Source organism: Dermacentor albipictus, chromosome 2 (genome assembly GCF_038994185.2).
Source record: "Dermacentor albipictus isolate Rhodes 1998 colony chromosome 2, USDA_Dalb.pri_finalv2, whole genome shotgun sequence".
NCBI classification, from domain to species: Eukaryota; Metazoa; Arthropoda; class Arachnida; order Ixodida; family Ixodidae; genus Dermacentor; species Dermacentor albipictus.
Window position 1 is genome coordinate 87,442,664 of NC_091822.1, and position 24,259 is coordinate 87,466,922.

Here is a 24,259-nt window from a genome sequence, read left to right on the forward strand (position 1 = left end):
GAGAGGACTCTGTAGCGTGGAGGCATCTACAAACAGGCTCGTACCCGAACCTGAACGTACTCAGCAAAATTTACCCCACACAATACAATGACAAATGCCCCTGGTGCCACGAAACACCCACGCTGTATCACATAACGTGGGCATGCCAGAAGATAGACGTCGTACCCGTTATACCAAACCCGAATGCGGAGCAATGGGAAGGAGTGCTCTCCAGCGATCGCCAGGTCGACCAACAAGCTTTGATTCGACGAGCACAACTGGCAGCAGCATCCAGTGGAGCCCTGGACTAAGGGCAACCGACCATTGTGCTAGAAGATGGATGAAGCCATCTGAAGACCGCAGAAGACTAGCGAACCTAGAGCTGATAAAGTTTTTCACTCACTCACACTCATCGCACAGCGGCACATACCCTGTCCCGCATCTACAGTGAGCCACGTCGGCACCAAAGAGGTTCACTGAAGAGCGGCACATATGCACACATTGCCACCTACTCAGTGACTCAAGTTAGTCTGATAGTTGGTTTCGAACCCTCTTCCCGTAGCACAGCCGATCGATGCGCTACCCATCTGTTCGTTGACCACCCAGTGAGTGAGGTAGGCGGGAAGTGGTTAGAGACATACATACATAGACAGATAGGTAGTCAGAAACAGCAAAGTGCGTGATCGAAGTGTCTTATGAGTGCTAAAGGCTTGAAAACGTTATGTCACTGATCTGCACCAGCGAGTTCAGTTAAGCATCCCATTGCTGGCCCGGGCAAGTCACAAGATTTTCTTCGCATCTTGTCGCGCCACACGAGAATGAACAGCAGGGCCGCGATGCAAATATTCACTCCTCCCAGCATCCGGTAGAAGTTGTCGTACGAGCCGAGCGTGTCGCGGAAGAATCCTGCGTCAGAAAGAGAGAGGCAAAATATTTATTTAAATGATCACTCTAGGAGTACTTGCATAAGTTGGTAAACGGGATGGGAGCTAATTATGACTGACTATAGAAGCTTTACACGCGAATGCCCATAGCGATTTAAGGATCTCCTTGCCATTAACCCGTGACCTGACTGTCCTCAAACGATGTCAGCCCTTAGGCAGGCACACATCGCTTCACTTTCACCTTCTCTCACGAGTTGGTGGACATTTGGAGCCATATCCCTTGCGTATGCCTGACATTTCACTTGCGGAGGTGCCTAAGAAACACGTTGGTACACATCTTAGTAACTTAGTACACATCTTTAAAAAAACTTGTTTGTTTTCCCCACCACCGACAATTTTTGAAAGGCTAGATAAAGCTTCGTTGTTCACAGGTCTTTGTTAAAAATATTCAACAGCAAGCTTATATTTAAACACGAATCCTACATGACGCAAGCTTTGTCAACCTGCTATCGTGGGATCCGATGTGGCTCAATTGCGAGTTTCAAAATTTCAGTTTGTGCCATAAACCGCGGGGGTCATTTAAAGTTCGCTTCATCAAAAGAAGCTCTCGGCGAAGCACCAAAAAAAGCTGCCGAGCCTTCTTGTTGGGCGTATCCTGCGGTTTACTGGCTTTCGATTTCTACGAAGAAGCGGGGTGATTGAACTTACGTTAAAGCTTTAGCCCGGGGCCAACTCCTATGCTGCCTAGCTATAGACATGTAAAACAAGGAAACCCTTTTATAAATCAACCCCTCAACAAATTTCAATAACATTCGTTGCATTCAAGCAGAAAGTTCAATTTGAGTCTGCTGTAGTAAGCGGCGTCTTTACATAGGTCCTGGGTTTTCGCGAAAATTTCCGAAAATGGTTAACTTTCAAGGAAAATAGAAGCGCGAAGTTTGAAAGTGTATAACTGTGCACCAAGAAAGCTGTCGCAGTTCTGTATACTGCAGCTGTTAAAACATCTAAAGCATGCAAAATTGATGTATTACACATTGCTCTAAAATGCACCACTAAATTCTGAGGAGTACTCTTGAAAAATCTTTGCAAAGAATGTAACAGATCCATCTAAGTTATAACTTAGATACTAACTTTGTAACCTCTGAATATGTTATTAGGTGCTGTCTGCACTATAGGGATATATTTCTACATAACTGGGTTAGTGTTGTGAACTTCGTAGTATCGTTTTCTGAACTTTTGCGATCTGCCTAAATCCACTGCCTAAATAAAAAACCTGCTTCAAAGAGTCACTAGATTTTAACTTTTTCTTTTAGATTCAACAAGCTTCACGAAATTCGGTGCCATTGTTGCCTAGAAAAGCGATTTTTCTGTTACCCTGTATTTATATAGGCGGCCCAGAGCTAAAGCCTCCTCTTCAAAGTGGATTTGGGTCCGTGCATAGGATGCTCGCGGCGGGCACAAAGCGTGGGGCAACGTTGCGGTGCCTGCGCAAATCGCCATGCGGTTTCCGCCTGCACGGCTGCACTTATGCTTCATTGCAGCAGCGTTGATGTCTCCTTGTCTGTGCAGTTGTCTCTGCGGATGACGGTGACGAATATTTCTATTACAGCGGCAGTGCCATAGCGTTAGAAGTTTTCGGGAACAGACTGAAAGCACGCTGTCGAAATTCGGTAGCCGTGTAATATTATATTATGTAGATAGATATTATACACATCAAATAATATTCGTTTTAATGTCCCTTTGAGCCAGTGACGTAGTAAGGGTGTGGCACACCGGGAACGCCTGCCCCGCCCCCCCCCCTCCAAAAAAAACAATTTCTGGCTACGACCCTGCTTTCAGCTATCATCTGGTAGTGAATCTGCTTTGGAATATGGTTAGGGTGGCCTTACTTACTCATATAGTCGCTATGTTTACTGCGACTTTGAAGCTGCGGGTTCCAATCATTCGGGTAAGGACAATCAAAAGCCCAGCAGCCTTTGCATTGTGCTCTGCTTCTCACCTATGATTGTAGGCGCACTAAACGACAGCGGCACCAGCGCTAGTCCGAGAATACCGAAGAACGTAGGCAGCCGCTCCACTCCACAGTAGTCGTTGACCAGGACGCTGCGGATGCATGTCACGAAACCCTGGCACACTCCCAGCACCACGTTTAGCACCACGAAGGCAGGCAAGGACTGCACCAACGGCATAAGCACCAACCAGGCGCCGGCTCCGACGAAGCACAAGACGGCCAGCGGGCACCGGCTATTTGCCACGTTGTCCGAGGCGAACGGCAAAATAGTCCTTCCGGCAAACTGGCCTACTGCATTGTACGTGAGCACCAGCTTTGCCTCCTCAAGCGGAGATCCCCTGTCCCGGCCATAGTCCACAATCGTGGTTGTGTGCATCGATATGGCACAATCGCAGAGGGCGTACACGACGAGCAGTACATAGAAGGCAAGCTGACGGAACAGAGCCAATTGTTCCAGGATGCCTTTAATTGAATCAGAGGGCACCGACTTCGAGAATGTAGTTGTCTGCGTTCCGTAAGAAACGCGCGTGTCGCCAGAATGACATTTTGATTCGCGCCGGCTGTTCACTTTCTGAGATTGGCTACTGCTGGCCGACATTCGCCGGCGGCTGGGTGTGGCGCACAGCTGGCATGATAATTGGTATGTCTCTGTTTCTTGCTTCGCGTCAATGCTATTTTTTTCGTCGCACCACGTCTCACTAAAAACTCCATGTCGTGTCTGAAAATTTAAGTTTACTTCATGCTTCGGCACAGCGCAAACTGACCGTGCGATCTTCAAATCATTCTGAGCTTCCCGAGCATCTTTGCTGTTTCTTGTGATAACATTTGTGGTTGCATCGTCTTTGACCGGTTGGTTGCGCCCAGTACCCCGCAAAAACCTCAGTATGACGGGACGTGGATAGCGGAGCAACATCTCCAGTGGCAGGGCATTCAGCGCGATTGCAGCACCGATAAGCAGACTTCCTCCCAAGCCGTAATTTGAGGCGGTGGCTGAAAAAACTAGGGGCCCAGATAGTCCCGATGCGGCCCACCCGATGTACTTGCAGGCCGTAGCTGTAGCTCTGTACTTTTCGAAGTACAACATTGTCATCACGGTGAAAGAAATGATCGATGCTCCACAGCCTGTGCCTGCAAAGAATATTCATTAGAGAATCAGAGAATATTCAAAGCTTATGCATTGTTAGCATGATTGACTTCATTGAAAATAGTTAGGAATGGCGACGTATCCAAACCACATTTTTAATCAATTTTCTGACACGATAGCAACTGTCTTTTCGGAAGACTCTCCTCCAGGCTTGTCGTAGTAATGATGAAGTTATGTACTTGCCGTCGTTGGCAGTCATAAACAATAGATTTATTAACGGATGCTTGCGACAGTCGAATACTTAAACATTGCCAAAAATTGTTTTTTGCTGCATACGATGGTTAGTATAGTACTAAAAAGTCACAAAAACACAGTTTGTCAATGACTTTAGCAGTTATTCGTTGTTGTGATATCATGTTCGATTGCTGTGCAATAGCTGTACTCTCGCTAATTAACGCATGCCTTGGTGGTTTAGAAACTACCCATGATCTCTCGCCTTAACTATACATTATGTTTCTAGGCCTCGTGTTGAATTTCTCCTCAAGCAAGGTTTGCTTGGTATTTGAAGCGAGAAGCAATATGATAATTTTACTGTTCCGTTCTGTCACCCGAACTCTGAAAGAGGTGTATTGCTCCTGGCTCACGTCAGCCCTTTTAAATCTTGCCAACGCAGGTCGGCTCGCCTCGTACAGCAAGTAACAGGACTTGGCAATGCTGTTTATCTTTCTAAACCTTGACGTCTCTCGCTGAAGTTCGTAGTAAGGTCTAGAAAACTCACCGGGAAGGATAAGCAGCAGGTACAACAAAAAAAGAAAAAACTGGCTTGTATTCGGTATATCTACAGAATATCGCCCCTATTACACAGAGATTACGGAAGTCCGAAATCGGCAACCAAACATCTCTCGTGAATTTGTAGCACTTTCGAAGCTAGTCTGAAGCATGCCTAACCAAACACCATGGTCGTTATCTTAAATGGGATACTAGTCTTCTCTATGCAATTACACTTTGCAGATATAGACCTTGTCTCAATGAAAGCTTTGTTGCTTTCATTGAGGCAAGGTCTCTATAGCTCTACCTTAAAGAAATCTGACATTTTGATATATGGCATTTCATTGAATATAATGCGAACCGCTTTCTAAATTATTAAATATTATTGTTCTATGGACGCAGTACAAATAAAGAAAACAGCCAGCGAAGTAACAGAGGCCTACGACAATCTGAAACGCCTATTAGTAATTCTTCCGTTTACCTCACAGATAAATAACCCCCCTTTGATTCATCTCACTGCAGTGTTAACCTGTAGAGAAGAAAAAGCACTGAAAGGCTAACCACCCGCTCATTTTTCGGAAACGTCCACTCCTAATCATACGTGCGCTCTTTTTGAGCGAAAGCTCTACTCCTCGAGGTGCAACTCTCAAGGTCAATCTCGGCACGCGTTTGACCTTCAGCTGCCGGCGCAAAAGTGCGAAGGCGCGACATCACGTCACGTGATCCGCTGCGGAGAGGCATCGCAGCTGCACTCGCTCGAGCCTCGCCGCTGTGTACCACGTGACTAGCCCAGAGTTTAGCTGCTTCGGCGGCGCTTGGTCGCTCAGTCTCGCCATAGATGAAGCATGCGCGGTGCGAGCGCGTCAACTCTTCGCCGCAAGCGACAGGCTGAGTCCGAGCACTCTGCCGATATAGCTCGCTGGGAAGAAGCACTGAAGAACCCTGTCTAACCATGCGTCCCAGAGCTTTCGCTCGTATAACTAGGCTCAAGCCACGTTGAACCGCAGCCACTTTTTTCTACAACGTCCGTTGTTCCGTTCTGCTTATTTCGATTTGCATCCTATACTCGGACAGAAATCCGGCGGAAATGTGTTGCAGTTGTTGGGGCTGCGTTCCATCTATTCGCATGACTACCCTTGTCTGTATATGGTGCATTAACTTGCACGTGATCGTCAACACGTTGTTGTGCCAAAAAAAAAGGAAAAAAAGCCAGGCTAGAGAAAAAGGAAGCTCCTAAGTCACCACTGAACCCGTTGATTTACATCCTACTTGGGACCATCTCGGCGTGATGAACCCAACGGCGCCAACAGGACTCCTACGAAGTGCGAGTGCCAAGAGTACTGTTGGCTCGCGAAACAGCGGCTGAGGTGTTGTGGGCTTGCCGTGCGTGTTGCTCTCCCACAGGAAATAACCACCGAGCGCATATGGCACGCACTGCCAATTCACGAACTAGAGCTCGGCATTATCCATGAAAATGTGAACTTGCAATCGTTGCATTCTGTAGGTAGGAAACTGTGGGATGTAAACTTGAAGGATAACAAAGAAGCTTAAGTTAGGTACTGCGCTATGATCGATTCGATAGGCGTAGCGGTAACAGACCGGAGAGCGATGTGAATTACGGAACATATGGACGTAGCAGGTACTATATTGAGATGAAGAGGAAGCTTAGAAATAGGCCCAAATCCGTTGCCGCCTATTTTGTTAAACGCAGAATTTTTTTAGGTAACCACTTGACCAATTTTAATATTTTTTGCATTTGAGAGAAAAAGTTATGTGCTAGTGTTTGCAGATGCAGAATTTCGATTTAGAACTTTAATGTCTTGACAAAGATTTATGTAAATTGGTAAGAGTGGAAAAAAAATATAGAACTAAGTTTACAAATCAATAACGCTGCATCAAAGCAGATGTCGCACCTGTGTAAGCTGCATCCATCAGAGCATCGAAAGTGGAGAAATGTAATATGTTATTTACTCAAGGGTAGAAAGTTGGGCGAGTTGGTACGGTAATATATTATTGGATTGTATACCGCGAAGTGACAAACACACAGACTCGAAAAAGGCAGGACGATCGCTCGTCCCGTCTTCTTCTAGTCTGTGCGTGTGTCGACGATCACTTCGTGCTACCGTCCAAGAATATTATTTACAGCTTACGTGAATTTGTTTCAAAGTTTACAAGAGGTTTGCAGAAGTTCTATTCATACAATACTAATGTATTCAACGTGGATATGAACTGCACTCATTTCATCAGCTTTAGATGTAGTATTCCGGAAAATACTTCACTAAATAAGTGCAGTTTTCAGAAGGGCTGTATCGTTTTTCATCACTGAACTACAAAGTTGTCCGTTGAAAGCTTCCTCTGTCTAACTTTTGCAATTTTCAGCAATTGTTATTAAACAATTGATGGCCTAATAAAAGAATATTGTCTCGCCATCCAGGCCCTGCGAAAGTGAATATCCAGCGAACCTGTTGAAAACCACCACTGAAAGTGCTGAGAGGGGTATGCAATGCTTTATTGCTTTAGGGCAATGGTAGTAATGGTAAATTAGAGTAATTGTAGTAACGGGAGTAATCGTGATCTAGAAGCAAGCCGTCGTCCAAATTGGTTCTGCAACAGCATTGCAGTTATTGCTAGGCTGGTTGTTTTTTATACGATAGGCTAGCGTTGCGGCTCCAGGTGGCGTTTGGGTCATGAATCCACCAAGCCTATCGAACCTAGCGCCCAGTAGTAGGAATGAAAGAAAAAGGGCTTATTTGACATTAGTTACACGGCTCCAGTTACGGAAGCCCACTACGTGCAGGGAGGGGCATGTTAAACGTCCGAGTTCATATCAGGACAGGTCGGCCCAACTGCACGAAAAGTACCCGCTTTTAATACCGTCGTCTTCCCTAGGCGACTCCACTAGGGAATCTGATGGCTGTGTCGCAGCCAATCCCAATTGGCGAATCGGTTGCGCCACAAAGCCCATAATATCGTATGGTTCCGCAGCACTCCCACCTCTGATGCACTCCTGCCCGTAGCAGCACTCCTAACTTGTTAGCACTGCTACCTTAGTAGTACTCCTACCTCCAATGGTACGGAATATGGGGCAGGATAGCAACCTGGGAATCAAGGTCAGCGCCTTTTTCGGTAGCATTTGACGTTGGCGCTCTTGATCAATAATTCAGGCTGTCAGGTAGTGCTAGGAGGCTTTTTGTGGACCCATCAGCAGTCGGTGTCAACGCTGCATTGACGTCTGGATAGACGCTGATGGATGGGTGGCGTTGCCGTGGAAAGCGCCCAGACGTAACACTAGGGACGTCACTTCGCACGTCGCAAGCTGCTGTCGCCGCAGCAACTTGCGCAACAGTAATCATTACCGGAAAACGTATGCGGATAACGCTGCGTGCTTCGCATTATTATCAGGAGAGCCTTATCATAAATTATGTGGTTCGTATGATTCTTTTGTGCTTGTTATTGAGGCGCATGTTGTTCTGTATGCTGCAATCCTGGTTCCAATAATATATACAGTGTTCGCTTCACCTTGCTGAGTGCTTGAAGCCTCTGCCTTACAGGGATACAGGTCATAGCTCCTGAACCTGCACTGCCACCGGGATCGGCCCACATTTTTGCTAACGGGCGTGGACACGAAAAATGACGACCATTTGAAAGCTAACAGCTTCGTTATAATATCAGCTTCCGACAGTCACGGGGCTTTAAACCTTTCTTTTTCAATGTCACCAACCTCATGAAATTTGATGCAGTGCGTACCGGGGAATACTATTTCTCCGTTCCCATGTGTTTGATAGGAGCGCCTATATAAGATACAGCTTCCTCCTAAGAGGAACAAACGGAGTTGCATAGAAAGTTTCATTCCTATTTTCGAATGTAAAATACTCTGTAAATGAACCTAAGCTCAGTGTGCGCGCGTGAAAAAGCGTTTCTTTTATGGTGGAACAATGAGAGTTGACATACCTGCAAGATCTTTCTGCCCCAACTTGGGCACATTTGCGTCATCAAACTCTTCCACTCGAAGATCCCATCGAGCTAAGCGTCCTGAGGGAGCTTTTATATTCGCCAGCCAACACAATATGGTTGGTCGCTTACCACAGGGAAAGGTCGGGCATACAGCTAAGGGCGAAACTTCGTGATTGCCCACACGACAGCCAAACACACCTTTTCGGTAGTAGAAAGATTCATTTCGCACATCATGAAGTGCGGCTGGCGTAGGCATTAACTCGTTGGACACCTTGTTGTCGCTGCACAATAACAGTACAAATTCCAACGTTGCTCGCGTTCGTGTGTATATCTGTATCCGCATCCGCGTCAAACTGGCCCAGAATTGGAGGAGACTGGAGGTGGGTCTGGAGCCTGGACTCATAAAAGGACTCCTTCGTAAGCCGAGTTAGTGGTTCAGCGAGGTGTAAAAAATTCTCAACGAAGTTACCGTAGTATGCGCAAAGCCCAAGAAAGCGTTGTACTTCCCGCTTGTTTGTAGGTGTTGTGAAATAGGCAAAAGTCGTAGTTTTTTCTGGGTCGGGTCCAATTCCAGCGTTATTGACTACATGGCCAAGGAATTTGAGTTTGTTGTAGGCGAAGTGGAATTTTTTCCAGGTATAAGGGAGAGATCAGTGGTACGGATGGCCTGAAGGATGGTTTTAAGTCGCTCCACGTTTTGTTAAAACGTCGCAGAGAAGGCTACAAGGTCATCTAAATATTCGAGACAAGATTGCCACTTTAGGCGAGCTAAGTTAGTGTCCATCATTTGTTCAAAAGTTCCGGGCGCTGAACACAAGCCGAATGCTACGACCTTAAACTCATACAGGCCGTCCGGTGTAGTAAAGGCAGTCTTTTCACGGTCGCGCTCATCCACTTCACTCTTCCAATAGCCACTGTGGAAAAGCATCCACGAAAAATAGCAGGCATGCCGGAGGCAATCTAAGGAGGCATCGGTGTGGGGCAGTGGATAAACGACTTTTTTGGGACGTGGTTGAGTTTGCAGTAATCCACGCAGTACCGTACACTGCCGTCTTTCTTTTTCACCAACACAACCGGTGATGCCCACGGATTAGTGGAAGGTTGTATAATGTCGTCTTCGAGCATCTGCGTGGCTTGGCTACGAATGGCACCATGCTCCTTCTGGAAAACCCGGTAGGCATGTTGGTGCATGGGCCTCACAATCGACTCAGTGATGATGCGGTGTTTCGTGAGTGGAGTCTGTTTTACTCGGGAAGTTGACGCAAGACAATCTTTGAACGAGTGCAGCAGGCTGAGGAGACTTCTTCTGCGCCGGGGTTAGGTGCGGGCTCACATCAATGGCACTGACGACATTTGCGTCATGGGTGCTGCTCAGTGGTAGTTCGGTCAACGACGCGCAGTCTTCGATGGATTGAAGTGTTCGAAGTGCGCTATAGCACTGCGCTTAGCCAAATGCAGTAACTCTATACTGAAATTCGTGACCATGATCACCGTTTGCTTGCGGCGGATTTCAACACCTGTTGCGACGCAGAGTTATCGAAATAGTAGGACGGAAACGTTCCCTTCGGCGATTTTAGGGACATTTTGACCGGACTCGCACTCAACGACAACGAACATGCTACTCCGTGGTGGTACTGTAACTGTGCGATTAACGACACGCAATGCTGTTCGCTCTGAGTGGTTTTCACCCGGTGGTATGGTACGTTGGCTAGAGATTGTAACGAGTAGGTCCCGTATGTGGATGACGGCTTGATATTCCTTTTCTAAGGAAATCCACTCCTAAGATTATTTCCCGCGAACAATGAATCAGTGTTACGAAAGAGCCTATAAAGGTAGAATTCCGTATTTGAATTCTGGCCGGGTATCGTCCTGTTGCTGTTACAACATGACCAGCGGCTGTGCACAGCTGCGGACCTTCCCAAGGCGTCGTAACATTCCGTAGTGCAGCTGCGAATGTACCATTGAGAACGGAGTAATCGGCAGCGGTGTCGACAAGAGCGATTACATGATGACCATCAAGAGAAACGGCAATATCAGCGGGAACTTTGGTATGAGGTGAGATGTCACGAATTGGTTGGTCGCTTGTCGGTTGCTCTTCGGTCACACATTGCGTGGATAGAGGAAATTTGACCGTTTCGCGAATAGCGGTCTCACCTCCGACCCGTTGCTTTTCCTAGTTTCCCCGAGATGGGCTGGAGACACTGCGGCCGACGGAATCGAAGGGGTAAGTGTTGTGGCTAGGGGGCGCAAAGCGCCTAGGAGACTGTGATCGAGACTACCGTCACTGTGGAACCACAAGGTTATGATGTCCTGCCAGATACGCTTCGATTTCCTGAGGGCACTCCCCGTAGTGCTGGCAACGCGCGTCAGGATGAAAGCTGCAGAGGCCCATTTGGCGGAACGTACGGTCATTCTAAAGGTGACCGACTTCCTCACAGTGGTAACACACTGTACGGTTGTCGGCAGTGCGCCACACATTTGTCATCCTCATGTTCAGTCGTTGATCACTGCATGTAGCCCTACGCGGAGTTGCGGCGCTTGGAAACCGCGGTGCTGCCTGTCCCGTTGGAGACGAGAAACTGCCTGTAGTTGGCACTGACGCGCGCAGCGTTTCGGCATAACTCATCAAGGGGGTGTGAAAGGTTACTTTACTCGCCGGATGTCGTCACGAACCACGCCTGTAATTGCCGTCACATTCGGCTGAGATGTCTCTGCTTCCAATTTTGAAGTTCCTCCCTCACCACATGCCATTCGAGGTCTATGAGACTCATTTTCGTTTCTCGTCACGAGGCAGCAGGTGGTGGCTGTGAGACGCTCATATTGTGACGGCTGCTGCCGAAGCATCCTCTCCATGGTTGATGCCTCACGAAGGAACTCCGCTACAGTGGCGGGAGCATTACGCACACAACTGGCAAACAGTTGGCCTTTGATTCGACGCCTCAAGAGCTGCACCTTCTTCTCCTTGGATAAGGGATCCGCTCGCTGAAATCACCCATACATGTCTTCGACCAACATAGCAACGCCCGTAGTCCCAATGGCTGAACCTGGCCACTCGTCCGAAGTCATCCAGCCAATATTCAACGTCCTAGAATGCGTGACCTTGGGAAGACCGAGGCATACGTGGTGCATAACCATTCCACGGGACAGGAGCAGTTTGGGTCTCTTGCGACTCGCCTGCCATTGTGGTGGACATGTTTCTCCATGGACTTGCCAGCAGATCGAACTCACGTGGCAGTCCTTGTAGGCGACAGCGTCTTCGGGCGACATGGGGTGAGAAAGCTAGTGGCGTCTGCAGCATTGGGTCAAGATGTCCTAGGTTGTCGCCTAGGTCTACCCAGTACCTCCACTAGTTTTTGGCGAGAGGAAAGCAGAAAGAAATGCACCGGCAGCGAACGGCACCTTTACTGAAGCGGCCACAACAACCAACGTCGTTCACGTCGTCTTCTGCAGACAACCAGTCCAAAAATTGGCTGCCGGATCTGATGATGATGATTATGAAATGAACATGTAAAACACGCGTGACACTATATTGCACATCGCCTACAACATTTTTTTTATAATTCGCTCGGAAGCGAGTACTCAAAATATTAATTCTGCGTAATGACACGTCTACTTGTTTATTCTTTTCCCGGGGAGAGCATTGCACTGGCTAACCACTGTTATTGCTCATCGCAAGACGCAACTGCATAATTTTGAACTTTTCAATATTATCGTTGATATCTGTTGTATATGTTCTCTCTGAACCTCATTTTATCGGTATATATGCGCGACGCCAATAGTGTTGTACTTTCTCTGAGCCAACAGGGCATCAACCATTACCCAGGTACCTTCGACGAGTCATCTACAAGTAGACGGCCTGCAGAACCGATTTCGACGATCGCTGCCTAGGCTCGCCGCTGTCATTGTGCTTGAGTATTACTTGTTTTGTGGGTACAAGTTTCTGAAATAAAGAGTTAGTTTCATGACTCGCAGTGGCGCCACCGTCCTATTCGTCAGCGTCACTACAACGTGACATCTTGTGGAGGTGCTTTTACTTTCATGTACCGGATATCCCTGTCAAGTCTAAAACCTGTAGAGAGCGCCAACGTGTCCTCAGACCATCGAGATAGCCCTCGGCTGCAAAGCCTACATCCAGAGTACGGACTTCTACATCAGACGGCCAGGAGAACCGTGGCCAAGTCGGCTACTACGATGACGGACTGAGCCTCCCCTGCAGGCAGGTTACTGCAACAACCCCGCGAACAGCCTTTCTAACGCGGGGCTTTGTCCTACGACGATGAGACATGGCTTGAGGCTGTTGAAAGAGTGTCAACCTTCAGCAGCTGCGACTCTGAGGACAAAGCGCGCCACGTGCACTAATGCTCGGACAATTAGTAATAGGCCATAATGGTGCGCAAATGAACGCTGGTTGTCGTCCAAAGACCGAGTGAGAACCCAGAGTTGTCAATACTCAGCAAAATATATTTTTCAAATAAGGCGATTACATTCACACGTGCACACTTCGGCTAGGCACATCACAATGCAATTTAGATGAGTGTTAACAAAACTCTGGAAAATAATTAACGACAAGCACGAAGAGTTCAAGACGTACAGTACAGAAATAATATGAGTACCAATTGTCCGCTCGTATTCAACCGTGCAGGTCTTGAGCCAGGCGTCCATGACGTACTTTGAGGCAAATTTCAAAGAAGGGACTTCTTCCAGAAATGCAGGCGTCCGAGGAACTTATCGGCTAGTTTGTCGGAGAGTCCCGTTCTACTGCAAGAAGTCGGTCTACGCGTCACATCTCTTCACCGGCGCGGTCAAATCACCACTGATTCTAGCACAGCGCTTTTATCGCCTTCGCCGACATATCTCAAACTTTCTGATGGGAGTCGTGCTCCTATAGCATGAAAAAACCTGGCAGCTTAGACATTTCTCGTCTTTTCAGCCGTGGCCACAGAAATGCCTTCGTGCAGGATGGTGTACTTTTTTATCTTTTCTTTTCGGGGAGCGCATTTAACCCGCCAAAGACTTTAAATTATCGCTCAGCGATAATTTAAAGTCTTTACGCTGTTACAGTTTACATTGTGCGGCAATGAATGGAACGGATGTCAAACGCGCCTGTGACATATAAAGGCTATGAAACATGAGGCGCAAACATGAAAAGACTTGTCCGTAAGGTGTGTGCGACAGGATTATGCGCGGAATGTGGAAATCGTACTCTCCTCAGTCCTAACTTCAACCTCTCTACGCCAAAGAGCGGTTTGCATGCCATGACTCTCTGTGCGCGTTGACCCGGCGTGTCTTGAAAGGGCTCTCTGCTAGGGAGTGAAAGAGAATGAGGTTGGCCGGATGGCTGACGTTATCAGAAAGCAAGCGAGCCGCCACTCTGCCCTTGCGTGCAAGTGCATGCACTCTGAACGTTTCTGTAATTTTTGTCTTGTAGCGCACCACTTACCCTTAAGGATGTATTAAACTTCTGTTACTTGCTTTTGCATCACCTCGTCTTCCCTGCTAAACTCTCTGTGATGGTCAACCTGGTTCGAGCTCCAAGCACACACTGTTGAAGGTCAGAAAACCCCCTCCTCATAACATAGGGTAAGGAGCGGTGGGATATCGGATCAAATCAAATCAAATCTTTATTTTCCACCATGTACATTGCAGATGGAGGACAACGGAAAAAAAGCTGCCAGTAGGCGGCTTGACATGTCCGTGAACTGCGTCATCTACGAACCTCGTCTACCACGTCGCAACTGAATGCAGCGTTTGTAACTGTCGATGGCGGATTCTCGGGTTCAAGGTGGTGAGTGTGGGACTTTCTCTGCAGAGTTTTGCCAGGTTTAGTTGAAAGGTTAGAACTGAACGGGTAATTCCAGCTATTGCTGTCGCTCAGTTAGGTTGTAGCACGACAACTGTGTACAGTAGGGAGAGCAGCGCTGAAAATTGCCGTGAATTAGACAGTAATTGCGTAAGCTGGAGTTGTTAGACGTGGCGAAGGAGTGGCACTTGGATGTCACTGACGCTCTCCGAAAACCAGAGTTGATTGAGCTTATTCTTGCTTTGTAGGCTGAGGATGACGAGCTTACGGAATGCCTGCAGATCATTAAAGAAAGGGAGTTTCCAAAAAGTCAGGCAGAACAGCGTGAACAACGGGAAAATAAAAAACACAAAGAACGTGAAGAACGGGAACGTAACGACACAGTGGAATTAAAGTGACGCGAGCTTGAAATAGAACGCGCTCGAGCAGCGGGGCAGAGGAGCGAACGAAACGTGCAGTTGAGCACGTATCGTTCAAAATGGCAGAACTACTGCGACACTTTAATCTTGGAGAGGACATTGGTTTGTTTTTGTTGACCTTCGAGCAGGCGTGCGAGAGGCAAGGGTTTTCTCGATAACCGTGGCCGCAGCGTCTGTTCGCACTGTGACAGGGAGAGGCAGTGGACGTAATCGCTCACTTAACCATAAAGGAAGCTGAGGATTGTGATAAGGTACAGTCCAGTTGGCTGAGGAATGTATAGGCTGCCAGTGGAAGTGTTCCGCGGAAGTTCTGCGAAATTGAAAGGCTAGGAATGAGACCTATACAGAATTTCCATATAAGCTGACGTAAAACATAGAGGACTGGCTCAAGGCACAAAAAGCCTATGGTGATCACGCGAAGGTTGTTTAGAGCTTTGCACTTGAACAATTTTACAAGCGGTTACCTCGGAACGCGAAGTGCAGGGTTCAAAATAGGTCTGAAGTTACCACGATAGCCAGTGCCGCTGAACTAAAACAGGAATTTGAGACGCGTCTGGCTCGCGAAGTCAGCAACGGTCGAAAAGGCTTTCCTAATTTCAGGCAGGCAGGCCGAACTCCAGGCTGAAAAAAATAAAGCACGACCTTATGATTGAGGGTACCTCAAAATGTGGTATTTCCTGGTTGGAAGCGACCTTTGAAGTTAAGGCAGAGCAGTAAAAGAAATTGGAAGCAAGGAAATAGTTTCTTTGCTACAACGGTCACAAACCATAGCACATTTCTGCGTAATGTAACAAGGCAAAGGTAGTGTTTTTATCGGTCGGTTGCAATGTCGAGATCATGAAGCTGCTGGAACTGTGCATGCGCGACCCTGAGGAAAACGGGAAACCACGTCGCGCACTACGCTACTCCGCAGCTACTGTAGACGTGGTTCATAGCTCTTATGTGGAACCTGAGATGTTCACGGTTGAATGCGCCTGGATTAAACAAGCTGTAGAAGCTCACAGTGCATGTCTTTCTGTCGCAAAGATGTCTATTAAGGATCCTTTAGGCACACCTGAGACGGAAGCTGTCGTATCGCTTAGTCTTCCTCAGCTCTACTATCTGTTCTGAAATATGTACCATCAAATTCTGAGCTAGAAATGGCTTACATCCGGGGAGGGTAGCAGGATGGCACTAACGAGATCTAAAGCTAGTGAGCTGTGAAACAGTCGCGGAAAGTACACTAACTGAGGTGGATGGCTATTCGGAACCTGAGAGAGCCTGCGTTCTTTCGAGAATGCGTCCGCGTTGGAACCGCAGGAGATTGTATCCGCGCAGGCAGAGATCCCGTTAGTGGTAACAGCCGAGTTAATGGAACAGCAGTCGCCAGATGTGTTTGTAGCGCCTAGTCGTAAGGCCTACAGCGGCTGTCAGAGATACAAAGTTCAGCCTCGAAGTCCGAGAAAAACAAGGACCCCAGCCAGCGGAACATCTGAAGCAACACAAACGAAGCTATTGCACGGGTGAATATTCCCGAAAAGATTCCGGTAGAGCTTCTGGGACTCGTGTGAGACACTAACGAAGAGGCTAGGGAACAACTAATTAGGGAACTAGTCTCTAAAGCGCAGCTGTAGCCTGAACAAATAACGGAATTCCAGGAAATCCTGCAAGAATTTCAGGACTTGTTAGTAGATAGGCCAGAAAGGACATCGGTTCTTACACCCGACATCGAGCTCACCTCTACGGAGCCGGTACGTTCAAAGGCATATCGAGTTTCACCGCACAAACATGAGATTATGGATGAGGAAGTAAAAAAAAATTACGAACCTTTTCCCTACCGGTAAATGGGGGAAAGCGAAGCTTATCCAGCATGCACCTGACCTTCGTCATGGTTAAGTAACCCACATGTAACGGTGCCGGATTGCGTCGGCCTCCCTTCCTCAGCGTGAGATCGCCTCGTTCCTGTCGGATTCCTGTCGTTCCTGTCGGTTCCTGTCGGATTCCGTTCCTGTCGTTCCTGTCGGTTCCTGCCTGGGCTCGGGCGACTCTAACGGCTGGATCGGCGTACCGATGGCGAGCCCCTTCACAGGCGAGCTCTCGCCGCCGCTGGTCGAACACTGCCAGTTCCTCGGGGGAATGCAAAATACGTGGCCTTCCCATCTGTTCTCTGAGAATTAATTGAACGGAAACGGAGCCGGCGGAGGTACGCGCGAAACCCTGTCCTGCTGTATCCCTCCCTAGCGGAAGCGAAACGGCTCTGGTTCGTTGCGGAATCCTTGCTAATGGCTAACGCTCCGATGCTGGCGCAGCTGTCAACTTATCAAACCACCCTTTCCGGCAGCTTCTCTGCTCTGGGAGCAACTGATTTTTTTTTTTTTTGCATGGCCACTAGACCGCCACTTGTGAGCCAATACAAGCTCCGTTGGATAAATTTTTACTCTAGGTGTGATCGAGCGTTGTGAGAGCGATTATAACTCGCCTTTGATCTTATTTAAAGTGTCGGGAAGGGATCCTCGTCCTTGCGTTGATTGCTGCAGGCTAAACGCGATCACTAAAGATCAGATTTGTCCTATACCCAAACATCGAAGAGCGCATCGAGAATGTTAGTCGTGCCCCATTAATTACTTCATTGGATCTAGTTCGAGGCTACTGGCAGGTTCCGCTGACAGTGCGGGATAGCAGATATGCCACCTTGATATCTTCGCTCGGTATGGTCTGCCCTAAGGCGCTAAGTTTTGGTTTGAAAAATTCACCATACTATTTTTCAAGCCTTATGAACAGAGTTCTGCGTGGACAGGAGGAGTTAGCCTTGCCTTACTCAGATGGTGTCGCGATATGTTCTACATCCTGGACGGAGGATATGAAACATCCCAGGGCAGTGTTGGCCCGCTTGCTTGACGCAGGCTTAACCATCAAGGCACCAATATGCCAAATGGCGCTAGCGAAAATAATCTATATCGGTCACGTAATCGTACAGGGCCGGTCGCCTTCTCTCTGAGCTTGCGATACGAAATTTGCCGCTGCCTCGCAAAAAGACCGATGTCCATTCTTTCTTAGGGGTAACCGCGTACTATCAGCGGTACATCCTTAGGTATTCTGAACTAGCTAGCGCTCTAACTGATGCTTTTCGAAAAACTGAGCCACAGAGTGTCCCCTGGCATGATAAAAAGGAATCCTCTTTCATCGCCCTGAAGAGCGCGCTGACGAGTCAGCCCGTGCTAAGATCGCCGGACTACACGTGGAGTTTTTGCTTCAATGCAGCGCGAGTGAGCGAAGCATGGGGGTAATACTATGCGGAGAGGGAGAAAGCGACGAGGAACATCCCGTCTTTTACGAAAGTCGGTAACTCGGTAGTCGAGTACAGCTGTGCAGCGCTACCGAAAAAGAGTGCGCATGTTTCGTATGGGCTGTTCAAAAATTGTCTTGCCATTTTGCAGGTGTCGAGGTTCATCATGGAAACGCATCATTGTCCTCTCAAATGGCTGCAGACAATGTCTCCCAAAAATGGCCGTCTCCTGCTTGGAGTCTCGCTTTACAGCCGCATTCTTTCGAGGTACGCTATAAAAAGTGGACTGTCAACGACAGTGCCGATGGCTTCAGTCGAAGCCCCTAGATCGAGAATCAGCCTCAAACGTTTCATGAAACTTGCCTCCTCCTTTTTTCTTCTGGGGTAGGGATTGCAAGGACTTTATTTTGGTAGAGACATGTCTCGCGAAGCGTATAACAAATTCATGTGTGTATTTAGTGTTGCTGTAAGTTCTCTAGAACTGTCACTTTTGAGTGGGAAATAAGCCTGGCGGAGCTTAGCGAGAATTCGTTTCGCGCTTGCTGACTGGGCGGCTGAGCCTCGGCGTAGTTTTTCTGACGCATTCTGTGAACGGAAAATTGCTGATGCATCTGCTGAGACCCTTCCGAGGCATCTTCGTTGGTGAACACCTACAGTGTTTCAAGCTCCAGAGGGCTGTGCGACAACCGACGACGCCTACATGCACCGACCGCATCATCGCCCTGGCCAGCGGATGTCGTCCCCTGCCCATCGGGATCTCTTTCGGCGGCGGGACAGTCGGTTACGGTTCACTTTGTGCGGCAATGAATGGAATGGATGCCAAACGCCTGGGACATGACGTGCTTTTCGTCATGCTTGTCAACAAGAAAAGACTTGTCCGTCGGGTGTGTGCAACGGGGTTATACGCGGTATGTGCAAATCCTACTCTCCTGTGTCCTACGTTCAACCTCTCTACACCAAGGAAGGATTTGCCTGCCATGACCCTCTGTGGGGACGGAGTTTTGTGACATTCAAGGCGCTTGCTTGGAGCTCGAACAAGGTTGACCATCGGAGAGGGTTTGGCAGGGAAGATGAGGTGATGTAAAAACAAATAACACAAATTTAATACATAATTACGGGTGAGCTGGTTGCTCCAAGAGAAAAGAAAGTAGAGAAATTTTCGGCATGCGTGCACGCAATGGCAGAGAAGATGCGACTCCACATGACAGCTCGCTGGCTTTCTTATATCCTTCCCCATCAGGGCAACCCCTTTCTCACTGGCTCCCTGGTAGAGGGCCTCGCCAGCACACGTCGGGTTAACCCACACAGAGGAGCACGGGAGGTAAACCATTCCTTGGCGTAGAGGGGGTGAACGTAGGCCAGGTCAGATCTGCATATCTGCAGATCAGATTTCGACGATCACCACTTGTTTCGCCGCTGTCATTGTGCTTGAGCGTTAGTCGTTTTGTGATCAACGAGGTCGCGGGCTCAAATCCCAGCCACGGCGGCCGAATTTCGATGGGAGAGAATAGTAATAACACCCGTGTACTTAGATTTAGGTGCAGGTTAAGGAACCTCAGGTGGTGCCAAAAATAATCATGAGTCCCCCACTACGGCATGCCTCGTAATCAGATCGTGCTTTCGGCAAGTAAAATCTGTCAATCTATTTTTACTTGCCGGCACAAGTTCACCCGATAAGCAGTTAAGTTTGCGAATCACAATGGTGCCACCGTTTTATTCTTCACTATCCTATAAAGTGACGATACCAATTTTTACTTCACTTAAAAAATGTCAGACGGGAAAACGCTAAGTACTGTACAGATAGAGTCATTTCTCTGCATTTCCGGTACTATAATAGGAGAGGAAGTGGATAAACCAATTTTAGACCTCCCTTACCATATATTCCTCCGAGCATGACGCTCATCCATTTCATATCTGGTGCGAATGCGGCGCCGACGAGCCCAGCGCTGCAGAGAGAAGCCGACAGTAGAGTCACATAGAAGATGGGGAGTCTACTGTAGAGCACCGTGACCACGAATCCTGAGTAAAAGAAGAGAAGAATGGTTTGCAAAAGGAAAAACAGAAAAAAATAGTACTGCTAAGCTCTGATCGCTCCTTTTCACTCCTCCAGATGACAACATAAAGACGTGCGTTACTGCACCACCCGAACGCCTCGCCCCCCCCCCCCACAAACACACACGCACGCACACACACGTTAAATTTTATCCAATGCTTCCAAAAACAGCGGTAAGTTCAGAATGCCGATGTGCGCCATTTGCGTCGCTTCTCACTAATTTTTTTTTGTGAGTGCAAACTCGGCATCTGTCGCTCCTGTTTTACAGCTGCATAGGAACGCTCGATGTGTTGTGTTCGGAGCGACATTGGCCTGGATGCTACACATGACAGAACAAACTAGTGCCCTTCGGCGAGCGCGGAAAGAGGCGCTTGTCAGAGCGCACAGGTGGCTGCGAAACGCCTGCCCTTGATAGGCACAGCGTCCGTGCCACCAATTGTTTTCTTTTCTTGTAGGTTCTAGGCTTTATGGCATTGCGCTGGATTCCCATGTCGAGCACCCAAGGTTGGGAGGTGGAGTTGGGCGATTCTCTTTTTTTTTTCTTTTAATCGGCAATTTGTGCTCATTGGGGCATATATCTACGCACTCCACCAAGCGAGTGAATAGCCAAAACTGCTATGAAAACCGGACGAGTTTTCACTGAAACTGCCGAAGCGTACCACATCCACTCAAAAGCTTACGGAAGGCAGTAGCTACTTAACGCTAAATATTTCTGCTGTCCGGCATTTAAGCTTGCAACGTAGACTTTTATAGGTGCCCTACTCACTCGTAGGAATAAGCCGTGCGCTAACAGAACTGCTTCATGCTACCTGAGTTCCGTAGTGTTGGGTGTCAGGTTATGCTGATTGCCCCTTTGCGCCACTGTCATCTGCACTTTCGCACAAAACACGTCGTCATCGCAATGCCTTCTTCGCTTGTTCCACACTACCAGAGCAAGTCATGATAGTCTACTTTCTTCTGCACTTAAGAAGGAATACCTACTATTGCGCGCCTCGCGGGGGACAACATGCACTGCGCTATGGCATTGTTGCTGAATAAGTGTGAGTGCGAACCCATCAACGACGTCATTGAACGGTTCTTTTGTCTACATTCCAGCCGCCCGCGCCTGAAGCTCAGTCTACAAAACTAGTTCACATGCTCGTTCGTGGTCCGGTTAGAAACGGTGTTTGGCTTCAACACCCGAGGTGTTTAGTGCTAGCCCAAGACGCAGTTGTGAGGATGCGAACGTCATGAAAGCCGAACGAAGCATTCTTCTTACCGTGCGAGCGAAAACTTTACTCCTATCTATTGCTCCACAGTCGATCACACTACAGTGCCTCGACTGAGGACGCGGCGGCTGCGCAATATGGTTTCATTTTCTTCCTTAAAAGAAGAGGTACTATGAATAAACTCGCAGAATGTAGCGCCTGATTATTAGGGGCCAAATGTGCATAATTTTGTATTTTTACTTGTGCCATATGACGAAAACATTTATGCCTGATCATGTGGAACCAGGAACATTGTTGATGTATATATTTTCGTTTCAACACTATATCTCCATGGTGCTCGGTAATTGTTTGACATTGTTTCTTTTTCTTACCGATACAGATGTAGCCAAATGGTGTCTTCATAGCGAGTTGATTTTTGTAGAAGAACTGAAATATGCCGGAGGTTTACCGTAGCACTTCATCGCTGAGCAACCCGTAAAGCAAAAGCTTGAATAAGCAAGCACAATGGCCTTCCTCGCTGCCAGGAGATTTTAAAAGCTGTCTGTAACACGCTGACATTTTGCCGATTTGTGCCGGCCAGAACAACTAGCACCTTGCACCACTGCCGTTTTGAAGGCCAACAAATGCCGTGACACGACTTTGAGCTTTTTACCAGAGTGAGCGTCCGGATTACATCTTTGGCAAGAGCGGTGCTATCAACTAAATGCCATCACAACTAAAGCACTGGCTTTGGCTTGATGGCAATAGCTCGTCCCACTAAACTACTTCCCTCAGTCGCCACTGGTGCGGGCCAACTATGACGCCTGACAGTCGCTTCAATACTCGACCGACTGCGCATTCCCAGTTCAGTTTTATCCGTGCGTCCAGAAGTGCTTTTGCGAGAACGAGCCACTTTCCTTCTTTTGGAAAGTCGTTTATTTATGATGCTGACTCGCTATACTGTGGCGCTGAGCTGTATGAAGAAAACCGTGAGCCGTGGGGCATTGGAGCAACTGAACTAAACCTGAATCTTAACGCTTACTTCCTTGGGAAACAAATTCATGGACCTATTGCCGCTTCCTTTATTTTGTACCATTTTTTCGTGCCGTAGCACAACTCTTCCCTTGCAACCGAGGGCAACGAAGTTGCGCTGCTTGAATTCTTGCATAGTTCTCATAACGATAACGAGGAGACACCTGTAACGTTTTGTTTTATGTCCACCAGATACGTTCAGGTTACGATGTTGATGGACACTTCATTTCACTCCCATCACAAGTGTTGGGAGAGCGCCGAGCAGTCTACCCTCCTTGACGACTATGAGTGTTTATTCAGGACTCCGTGCTATGTAGCTTTCGATTTTAGAGTGGTGCATGATAATCTTGTTTTAGTTCGTGTGTTCGCTTGAATACATGCGCTTTATATCTGACCTTGTACCGAGCAGTCCTCTATGACACTGCCGTCTACTCTCACTAAGTGCTCCGCAACTAGTCATCAGCATTTTTGAAGACAATATCTTCTTAGCTGACTTCAGACGGGGTTGGCGTATGTCTAATATTGTTGTCTTGTTACAAAATGATTTGTTATAGGCGACTTGTAGATGGCTTATGTACATGAAAATAGTACGAAAACATACTTCTCCATGTCGCGAAAACTTATCAGTAGCCAACTAAAATTATTATATGCAAAACAGTATAATTAGTCGTAGACACGTTATAAATGGTGCGATGCGAGTGCTTTGTCACTGTCGCCTTCTAGCATGCCACTGCCATGCCCCATAAAGCTTAACTACCGCGCACTCGTCAAGATGGCGCGAACTTCCCGAGTTTGGGATGGAGGACGCTGGGTCTGAAAAGCAGGAATAGCGGAGAATTGCTGGAGGCGCGAATATCATAGTACACGCTAAAAAGTAGACTGATAAAGAAATTCATGTGTACGAATGTAATATGAGCATCTAATGATATAACATTACGCGCAAAATAAAAGAGTCCCCCAAGAGTCGACACCTAACAAGGTACGGTCGACGTAACTGCGCGTCAAATACGATATGAATAAGTTGCAAAATAAGTGAGTCATGAACATTTAATAGAAACAAAATATGGAGATATCAGAAGCATTTTAAACATGGAATTATTTGAACGACCACGTACGTCGACACTATCTTCTTTAGCATCAACACTTGGTTGAACCTGTCCGTTTTTTTTATTGCAGAAACCTGCTGCACCAAATGCTTCTTTACGCACCTGCCCGTCTGACCTATATATGGCTTCCCAGATGACAAAGGCATGGAACGTACGAAGCCTGTTGCACATCCGACTAAGGATTTTAGGCGTTTCACTCCGCAATCTCTCCATGAATTAGTCACGCCTTTTTTCCGCTTTTGGCTGTACCGCAGAGAACAATTATCCAAACGCACAGTGTCGCTACGGAGTGAACGCCGTGTTTTCCGCCCTGGTGCGCTTGTCTAGTTTCTGTTCTCAAGTGCAGCAAAACCAGGAAAGGATGCGACCTTTTGTCGAAGCGGTTGTGGAGGGAAGCAAGTGAGAGTCGTTGTCTAGACATATATAGGTCAGACTGGCATAATAATGTTGTAGCCTCAACAAGCCCTTCGTTGTGCTGTCGTCTGAACTCAAAAAGCCTGATTTAGCACATCTCTCCACGCACTGCGGCTTGTGCCAGTTATATTAATAGCTACATAAAAAACACGGAGCTGTTCTAAATTAACGTCCGTTCCTAAATTTCTAACACCCATTCTTAATTAACGTTTTACGTGCGTTCTCTAGACTGATTGCACAGGCTCAAATATTATCAACGCTAGTGATGAGTGCGTAAGCGAGGCTTCTATCTCGGTGCCGCCT

At 47.6% G+C, this 24,259-nt stretch overlaps 1 protein-coding gene across 1 annotated transcript in view; it reads right to left on the bottom strand.

Annotated features, from left to right (window-relative positions):
- Positions 1–604: 604 nt before the first annotated feature.
- Positions 605–24,259, bottom strand: part of LOC135900974 (monocarboxylate transporter 5-like) — a 31,822-nt gene continuing 8,167 nt past the window's right edge. Inside the window, exons 2-4 of the mRNA XM_065430600.1 lie at positions 20,040–20,183; positions 2,863–4,002; positions 605–885 (exon numbers count right to left, since the gene is read on the bottom strand). Coding sequence (XP_065286672.1) covers positions 704–885; positions 2,863–4,002; positions 20,040–20,183 — 1,466 coding nt within the window. The 3' untranslated portion in view covers positions 605–703. The remainder of the gene's footprint in view (positions 886–2,862; positions 4,003–20,039; positions 20,184–24,259) is intronic.